This window comes from Ascaphus truei, chromosome 3, assembly GCF_040206685.1.
Source record: "Ascaphus truei isolate aAscTru1 chromosome 3, aAscTru1.hap1, whole genome shotgun sequence".
Lineage (NCBI taxonomy): Eukaryota > Metazoa > Chordata > Amphibia > Anura > Ascaphidae > Ascaphus > Ascaphus truei.
Genome location: NC_134485.1, coordinates 343517351 through 343527454, shown reverse-complemented (window position 1 = coordinate 343527454; position 10104 = coordinate 343517351). Strand labels below are relative to the sequence as shown.

At 41.8% G+C, this 10104-nt stretch overlaps 1 protein-coding gene across 2 annotated transcripts in view; it reads left to right on the top strand.

Moving 5' to 3' along the window:
* Positions 1 to 8588: 8588 nt before the first annotated feature.
* Positions 8589 to 10104, top strand: part of PDE1B (phosphodiesterase 1B) — a 262573-nt gene continuing 261057 nt past the window's right edge. The window contains exon 1 of one of the 2 annotated variants that reach the window (XM_075591720.1): positions 8589 to 9204. In XM_075591720.1, the coding sequence (XP_075447835.1) occupies positions 9147 to 9204 (58 nt within the window). In that variant the 5' untranslated portion in view covers positions 8589 to 9146. The remainder of the gene's footprint in view (positions 9205 to 10104) is intronic. The other variant, XM_075591723.1, reaches the window with a different exon arrangement.

The following is a 10104-nucleotide window of genomic DNA, read 5'->3' as shown; positions in this document are numbered from 1 at the left end:
AGCCGGGCCAGGGTGAATGCAAGATGTATTTATTTCATTTATTCTGCTTAATGTATTTGAAACGGGCAAATGCATTATTATTCATTTGTGGATAATAGTAATTTTGCCCATTACTGTATGTGTTAAGTTGGGTTGAATTTAATTAAAAGTATTGATGTATTTTTAAATAATTTTTTTGGGGCACAGAATTGGTACTGCAGGCAAGTGGGGACTCCTGGGCACCTGCGGGACCACCCGAGGGCCACCACCGGCCTATAGTATAATTCCTGTGCATCCCCAACAATTAAGCTAGGTTATGTATGTTAGGGGGTATAGGGGTTGTTGGGGGCACAGGGGGCGTGTGTGTTATATATTGCAATGTTTATTGGAGGCAATTGTCTCCAATAAACATGCTATTGTGTCGTAATCCGCTATGGTAATGAAGCTGCTTTAATGTATTTTTATAAATAGTGTGCAGGAGCAGGGGGTCTCCTGAGCTGAACCGCATTGGTTTCTTGCTCAGGGAATCCCCCCGCTTCCCGAGATACAGGCCCCCGGTATGGGGTGCTGGTATCTCCTATGCAAGGAAATGTGACGATCACGTGACGCGGGAATCCAAAGCATAGGGGATACCGGCACCCCATACTGTATCTCGGGAAGCAGGGGGTCCCCGGACCTCAAACCAAAGCGGTTCAGCTCTGGAGACCCTCTGCACATCTACACTATTAATACAATTTAAATGTAAAAATATTTTTTATACGCTGAGATTTCCGCTGAGAGAGGCGGATCTCGCTGCTGCAGCAGACAGGTCTCGCCAGGCGAGTCCTTATCGGCAGGGCAGGTCATCTAACCACTGGCACCTCGCCATGTTTGCTCAGGGTGCTCTCACGATATAAGGGGCCTTCATGCATACCGTGAGAGGAACTCGGCAAAAACATGGCGAGTTCCAAGCCCTGCCGAAAGGCCATTAGCGCCGTTTACAGCATAGGCCCCTGAGAGTTTCCATATCGTCCAGAAAGTCACCGTCGGAAATCTATCATCCACCAAATAAATGTGGGCTTTTATTGTCTCTATTTCACTCCTCCCCAGCAAATTGTATACTATACCTAGGGGAGACCAGACTTTGTTTTACTTTTCAAGGCATTATTGCATGAAATTGGGTAAAAGAAAAGGGGAATACAAATGAAATGGGATATCGTGCGTAAACCACTGATTTTTATTGCAACAAACTGAATGCTGTTTTCAGGTGAGTTTGTCCACCGTTGTCCATCACATTTTGTCCATTTGTCCATCACATCTGTCAACCAGAAGTGGCTATGTCAGGAATCCCAATTAAATGAGGAAAATATTAGCTAAAAAAGCTGCCAAAATATTTTATAATGCATTAACCAGTGGTCTGAAAAATGAAGGCCTATAAAGTCAAACAAATATTTTAAAAGAGGTTAGTCATAGTTCTTATAACTGAGATTGCAGGAGCAAAGCAAACTAATGTTGCATTTTAAGGGTTCGAGGAAAATTCTGCCACAGTAAAATTGCCAAGGAGTTCAACTGTTGCCAACCACAAGGCTGTTCTCAATATTGTGTATTTGATAAATTGAGGAAGGAGAGAAACACAGACTGAGGATGTTAAAGGATAACTTGGGTGACATCGTGAACAATCCCTAATATGATGAATGAACAGAAAATTTATAGTTGGAAAAATCTCTAAAAAATCTATGTTTTTATGAATACACCAAAAGCAAAAAATCCCATTCCAAAAAAGTTAGAAACTCATGAGATGTGACCAACAGTAATTAAAAGAATAAACGGGGTCATGAATATGGAGAGACTGACAGCCATGTTGAAGCAGAGAATGCCTCAATTCTATAGAACCTGGAAGCCTTGGCCAGGCTCGGGGGCCCCGACACTGATGCAAGCCCTGGTCCCACTCTGATACCCTCGGGGCCGAGGGCCGATGCGGCTTACCCGCCACAATCTCTTTCCCCCCCTCTACCCCTCTCTCCCCCTCTTTTTCCCCATGTCGTTCCCAACTATCCACCCGTCCCTCGTCATCCCCTCTTTTTTCACTACTGAAAGTAGGAAAAAACGTTTATTGTGTGTCTCAGAGTACCTCACTGCCATGTGCCTGTATTTCACAATGATTTGTTATGCTATGCTGTGAATGTTATATCAATATCCACATGTACGTGCTTTAAAAAACACCAATAAAGGAAAAAAAATATTTTAAAAATAAAAATGTAATTAATCTTTTCAGATCTGGGACCCCTTGTTACAACATTAAGATTCCAAGCTCTTCACAGTAGGTGCATCTTTTAGAGGCTGATTACAGTATTTTAAAATAAACATTTTCAATCCTTAACTTTTTTTTCCTCCCTGTATTTTTATATTGGGAACTCATGATGCTAAAATGCTACATACACTTTTTATAGGTAAAAAAATATACTAGTATTAGTTAATATTGATAATGCATTTGCCAATTAACTGTGCAGTGGCATATTGCTCCTCAATGCATTCCATTAAATGCATTGCAGACCTTGTATCAGCATGATGGTTAATGTTAATGAGGGGACTTGTGGGTTAGAGGATTATTTCTGGCTCACACAGTAGACCCTAACACAGATGGATAACTGAAAGTCATTATCATCTAAGGCCCACTTCACGCTGCATGCAGTTAGCCCACAGGCAGAATGCTCAATTTTCATCCGCTGGTGATGTCTGGTGATGGAGATTTAGACTGACTAAGAGGTATTGTATATACTGTACAGGAGATACCAAAAATGAATATTATGGATTCATGACAGGGGCACATCCGGCAGCTGTATAATGTAGATGAGAATAATGGTATGATACATTTTTTTGGACCAACAAGTGGTTGATATGTACATGCTCTCGAACCTCTCATGGTCCTTCCTCGGGTCTGTAGATGAGGATGCAATTGTAACTATAGATGGTGTATGATAGGGAATTTGTCAATCTAAGTTGGATACTGTGAGGTGGAAATTCAATGCTGTGTATTTAGGCAACATGAGCATGCTGACCTCACCTAACCAGTGGTGAAAATCTAAGGAAACACAAGCTAAAGAAAAATTAGAATTTATAGACCAACCTGTTATGAAAAAAAAAACTGCTTGTATCCAGGGCCAGTGCAAAGGTATTCGGCGACCATGGCGAACTTTCAGCACTGCGCCTTTTTCTCACCCCCCCCCCCCCATATGAACTTTCAGATTTTTTTATTATAGCCCCATTCTTACTCACCCCCTCATCATCCTCTCTTGTCTCACCTCCCCCACTCGTCCTCTCACCCCACTCCTCCTCTCTCACCTCACTGCCCAACTCCTCTCTAACCCACACTCCTACCCCTCCTCTCACCCCCCCCTCTACTCCTCTCTCACACACGCCTCTCACTCCTCCTCCTCTCACACCCCATCTAACTCCTACTCTCTCTCACCCCCCTACTCCTCCTCTCACCCACCTACTCCTCCTCTCTCACACCCTGCCACTCTGCCTGTCTTACCCCCTCACACTCCTCCCCAATCACCCCCTCTCACTCATACCCCCTCCTCCTCCTTATCTCACCCCTCATCCTCCTTCCTTTCTCACCCTCCTCCTCTTCTTTTCTCACACCCTCCTCCTCTTCTTCTCTCATCCCCTCCTCTCTCACCCCCTCCTCCTCTTCCTCTCACACCCGCCTCATCTCCTCTCACCCCCTTCTCCTCCACTCACCCACCTCTTCCGTCTTCCTCTCACCCTCTTCTCTCTCACTGCCTCCCAGTCCTCCTCTCTCAAATCCTCCTTCTCTTGCTCTCACCCCCTCCTCGCCCCTTCCTCCTCTTCTTTCTCACACCATCATCCTCCTCTTCTTCTCACCTCCCTCCTGCTCTCACCTCTCCTCCTCTCTCACCCCCTCTCCTCCACCTCCCATCTACCTGACTTTGGTGGTCTGAGGTGGAGAAGGCGTGCAGCAGAGGAGGAAGACGGAGGATGGCGGTGGTGGGGAAAAGAATGGAGAACAGCAGGAGAAGAGCATGGCAACAGAGAAGGAGGATGTCAGGTGGCGGTGGAAGAAGAGGACTGAGGATCGCGGGAGCAGGGCACGGTGGCAGAGCAGGACGGCCATGGAGGAGCTGCGCTGTAGCAGCGGCAGACACCGGTTATCAGTGAAGACTTTCGGGCTGCTGAGGTACGTACCTCCCCGGCCGTCCTCCTCTGCTGCCTTGCTCCACTCCCAGTGAATCAGTAAAATTGGGAATGGTGTTCTGTAAAGACACAGAAATCTCATGCTAATCCATGAACTGTACCAAATGCAACTGCAGCCAGCAATACATTGCATGGTTTTTCAACGCAGTTCTGGTAAACATTGCAACCCTGCCTTTCACCATTATCACCGAGCACACAGCGCTTCCACTGCAGCAAGGGATTCTGGGAAATGACATGCAAATGAGCACACAGTGCCACCTTTTGCTTCAAAACCATTTAACATGGTCCCCTATAAGCTTAAGCATGCTGCATTTCACAGCTTTGAGCACAGCCTGGGTTAAGATGCATAGCCAGTAAACCCACCCACAGACAGCTTTTTTTCCCCCTCTCTCAATCAGGGGACCAAGCCACATCAGTGGCGAGGGTGCATCCCCTTGGACTGTCGTCCCGAAGTTGGACCAGTACTCGGTTCGTTGCCCCGCGTATGTCAGCCCGAAGGCCTAGGTCCTCGGGGACATTGATGCCTTCCTCCGTTAGGATTCAGGACATCTGTCTCTTCCTCCCTTTGGCCAACCGGCCCGCAAGGGAGTTCATGTCAGGTCGTTTTCCCTCTTTTGAGGGATCGTGACTAGCCCGTGGGTTATGCCGAGCAACCCAGCCCTAATGGGCCGGTTGTAAGAATACCATCACTCCTTAGTCAAAAGGCCCAGGAGAGATGTGGACCTGGGGCGTATCCCACCCCTTGACTAGATTTAGGACCAAGTGCGTGCAATAGACAATCCTACTTAAGCCCCAGATAGGATAGCACTTGGTCTTAGCCACAAGCCGAGCAGTGAATTCTGATCTTAGCCAAAATGCCGAGAAGCGATCCCCAGCTGTTTCGACCTTAGTGGGTCTCCTCTGTGTGGGGTTGGTTATACTGGCTTTGCAAAATAAAGCAGGGATAGGTTTCACCACAGTTACGCTATGGTGGCACTGTGTGCTCATTTTGCATGTAATTTCCCAGAATCCCTTGCTGCAGCGGAAGCGCTGTGTGCTGGGTGATAATGGTGAAAGGCAGGGTTGCAGACCTGTCTAAGACATTCAAATGAGCATACAGTAATATTTCCATTTGCTATATGCTTTACTGTGGAGGGTTTTTGTCACTTTTTCTATCCACCATAACTTAACTAAGTGATATATATATATATATATATATATATATATATATATATATATATATATATATATATATATATATATATATATATATATATATATATATATATATATATATATATATATATATATTATATTCACATCTTTACATATCACACTGTTTCACAAGTGGTGCTACTGTATTTTTTCTTTATATAAATATATATATATATATATAAATATATATAGATATATATATATATCTATATATATTTATATATATATATATATTTATATAAAGAAAAAATACAGTAGCACCACTTGTGAAATAGTGTGATATGCAAAGATGTGAATATAATATATATATATATATATATATATATTTATATAAAGATAAATACAGTAGCACCACTTGTGAAACAGTGTGATATGCAAAGATGTGAATATAATTAAACTAATACATATAAATAATTGTGAAAAAACTATTAATCTAAAAAATACTTTGTGCCATCAATAATAGTGATATCATACATAACAAAACAAACAAAAAAAAGAAAACCAAAACATGTACAGAAAGTCCAACCCTTTGTTGAGTCCAGAAAAATTCAAATTATACACAAGATGAATTCCAGGGATCCAAGGCTGCTCTCAGAAAGAATAACCAGTTCCAGCAGAAATCTATAGAAACAAGAGAACAGAGAGCACACGTCCCATAGTGTAAAAAAGTACATTTAATGTTAAAAAAGAGGACAAGGGGATTAAGGACACTCACAAAAGTACACTGGCGACACACTTTATTCGAGCTCGGCTAGTCCCATGAATTCGGGTATACCCGGGTGTATTGAGGTTTGTGACTGTTTTCTGCCCGAGTGCATTGGGTTATTTTCCAGGCAGGGATTGAAGCATTTTATTCCCGCTGGCTGCAATACTGCACAGTATATATATATATACTGCATTACAATTCATGAATTTATGCCATCTGGTAGACACGCGAAGCATTGCAGCCTATTAAATCCTAATCATTATCATTTAACAGATCAGCCGCCCGTCAGCCAGGCATGAACCCAGGCTGGGAAGGCAAACGCAACGGGGCTTGTCAGAGGTGAGGAGCGGCGCATTCCAGGTATCTGCCAGGTACATACTGGGTATTTGCTCGAATAAAGTGTGTCGGTGCAGTAATAGAATATCAAGCAGTTTGTGATATAATCACCACCAACAGGGTAACACCGTCCTGGATCACACCAACGGATCGATATCCTATCCGGTTCACTTTCAGCAGCTCTTGATGGACAAGAAAGCCGTATCTCTGCTTGCAGTGCGATTTCCAAGTGTATCAGCCTCAGATCAGCTCCATGCGCTCTTCGGCCGTAAAGAGCACACTTGCGTGATGACGTAATGTCGTAATGACGTGCCCTGATGCGTTTCGTCACACTAAGGTGACTTTTTCAAAGGGGCTTTCTTGTCCATCAAGAGCTGCTGAAAGTGAACCGGATAGGATATCGATCCGTTGCTGTGATCCAGGACGGTGTTACCCTGTTGGTGGTGATTATATCACAAACTGCTTGATTTTCTTTCACTTTTGTGAGTGTTCTTAATCCCCTTGTCCTCTTTTTTAACATTAAATATACTGTTTTACACTATGGGACGTGTGCTCTCTGTTCTCTTGTACTGTATATATTTATATATATATATATATATGTATATATATGTATATATGTATATATGTATATATGTGAATGTGCTCACAAGTGATCTTTTTATTTGCTACAGTGTATGCAATACGGTGGAGGGTTCTTGTTGCCTTTTTCACCCATCATAACTTAAACCCTACAGTCTTGAAAATTTGCAAAACCAGCAGTACAACCAACTTCACACTGATGATACCCATTAAGGTTGAAACATTTGCTTTGCATCTGATTCCCATGCTGTGCTTTAAAGCTGTGTTAACAGCGAGCATTAGCTTATATGGGCTCCATGTAACAATGGTTTTTCAAACAAAAGGTAACACCACATTGTGTGCACATTTGCATGTCATTTCCCAGATTCCCTTGCTGCAGTGGAAGCACTGAATGCTGGGGTTAAGGGTGAAAGGCAGGGTTGCAGATCTATCTAAGACGTGAATGTGCTCACAAGTGATCTTTTTATTTGCTATATGCAATACGGTGGAGGTTTCTTGTTGCCTTTTTCACCCACCATAACTTAAAACGTGTGTGTGTACATTTATAAACATATATCCTTAAATCTCCATAGAAATAGCATTCGTTTACAATATTTTATTCACTGCAGTTTGCACATTTGGACCACACAATAGATTTTTCCTTTCTGTTTTTCTAAATTTATGATATAATGTAATACATACAAGATGTATAAATAAAGATTAAATTCCGTTTTAAATGCAAGTTTATTTTATAATATATATGGATATTTTTTAACAACATGCTTATATTATTTATTGAGGTGTATTGTATACATAATATGAAATGTATTGCATTGTATTTTTGTTTATTCTTTCAATAAAACATTTAAAAGGGTATTTGGGGGCTCTGTTATTTGGAATCACTGCACAGTCACTGGCGCATATAACAGTTTGGCTTTGTGTTAAACATCCTATAATAGGTATGAAAAATAAATCTTAAAGAAGCATCAATGGTGTTGCAGTGTACAACAAGTTGGTATTAGCTTTACTTTAGCAATGCATGGCAAAAGCTTCCACTTTCACACCGTGTGCTATGTTATCATCACCTTTAACTGTACTATGCCTTGTTTTGCCTGTTGATTTATTCACAAAAGGACAGCACCTCTTAGCAACACAGACATGGCTAATAGCATGAGGTATGGGCTAGTGGACCCTTGTTAAAGGTGCAATCCTGTGTATTGGCAGCCTAAATGTATTATAGTGATATGTTTAATACTTATAGTTTAACATTAGGGGATTGATGAACTTCAAAAAAGTGTAATTAACAAGACATTATAAAAGGTGCAACACATCAGACCTATGTGTTGCTATCCTCCATAGTAAGCCCCACTAATTGATTGCTTCCTACCCCTAAATAGCAAATGTGTTTCTGTAAATAATAATAATGTGCTGAGTACAATTAACCTATATTGTTATCTGATAAGTGTACTTACTTGTAAGCATATTTAGTAGGGATAGTCCTTTCTGTCTCATTCACTTTGTTGTTTTCTCACTACATACAGTACTTCACTAATCCTTCCCCTTCTCTCCACACGATTTGTCTCTGCCTCCCCCTTTTTATCCAGCTGTAATTCACTATAAGTCTCTCTCTCCTCTTATTTTGTCCCTCTCCTCCTTACTCTCTCTTTGCCTCCCCTCTCCATCTTTCTTTGCTTCTCTCACCCCAATCCATCTCCTCCTTACTCTATATTTGCCTTCCCTCTCCCTCTCTTTCTTTTCTCTCTCCTTACTATCTCTTTGTCCCCTCCCTCTTTCTTTTTCTCTCTTTCATTGCCCCCTCCCTGTCTTTTCTTTCCTTCTCTCCCCCATCTCCTCCTTACTCTCTCTTTGCCTCCTCTCTCTCCCCCCCTCCCCTCCCCTGCTCTCAGTCATGTGAATCTCGTGCCTAGGTATTATTCTGCGCTGCAGACAGATACAGTCATTGGTCCGGGGAGCAGGTCACATACCGATGAGGAGACACTAGCACCGTGGACAGCTGCCTTTATAGAGAACCGGGAACTCAGGCTGGGGGTACCGGGAGCCAGACGGACACATCCCGGCCACCAGGGACCGCGGTGGACAACGGGGAGAGACGTCAAAACGGGGAGCATTCCCCGGGACATTCAACTAGCAGCAGCGGAGCAGCCCTGGTGTATACATGTCACATTCTGCAACACGGCGCCTACAGCGCGGAGCTCCCCTCCAGCTGCATCCAGGTACCTGTTACCTTAAAATAAATATATATATATATATATATATATATATATATATATATATATATATATATATATATATATATATATATATATATACATACACACACATAGATGCACGCATAAATACACACATACATACACAGACACACACATATACAGCAGTACACATACATACATACATACATACGGTATATATCATTGATCTCTCTTTCTCTGTAGTCAAATGCCTACAGTACCTGTACACATATCTATACTATACTGTACTCTACATCTCTCAGTTTCCATGGTTTGTACCATGTGAATAGATGTGTGATGTATACTCTACTAATAGCTATTTTTAAGCACACACACACACACACACACACACACACACACATACAGTATTTGTCTGTTTTCTGTATCTATCTGTAAAAAAAAAAGGAAAACTTAAAGATGATGGAAGTTTGGAAATTCAGAATTATGACTTTCTAACTGTGTTTGTACTATTAATGCTCCTGTAAAATTGCTGTATTTTTACAGTATATAATGTGTGCATGCATCATTTTTTATTTATATTGCGCCAACAGTATATGCAGCATAATACAAAATTACAATATGGAGAAAACAAAGTCCAAACAGTGGACAGAAGAGCATCATGTAAATGACAACATACTGTATAAGCAAAGGGAGACCCTACGTCAGGCCCTTGCACTTTCAAACACAGTGATATAATCTATTTGAGGATCTACAAACATGCTTGTGATTCTGTATGATTTGGGATTTTGTGATCAATACAAATAGAACTGGCTTATTCCTCATATAAATAGATCTTCTTTTCCAGACTTCCCTCATGTTTGGGGATGACCAAAAATATTTTCTCAAATAAACTGTTTAACACACACTACATTATGTTTAACACAC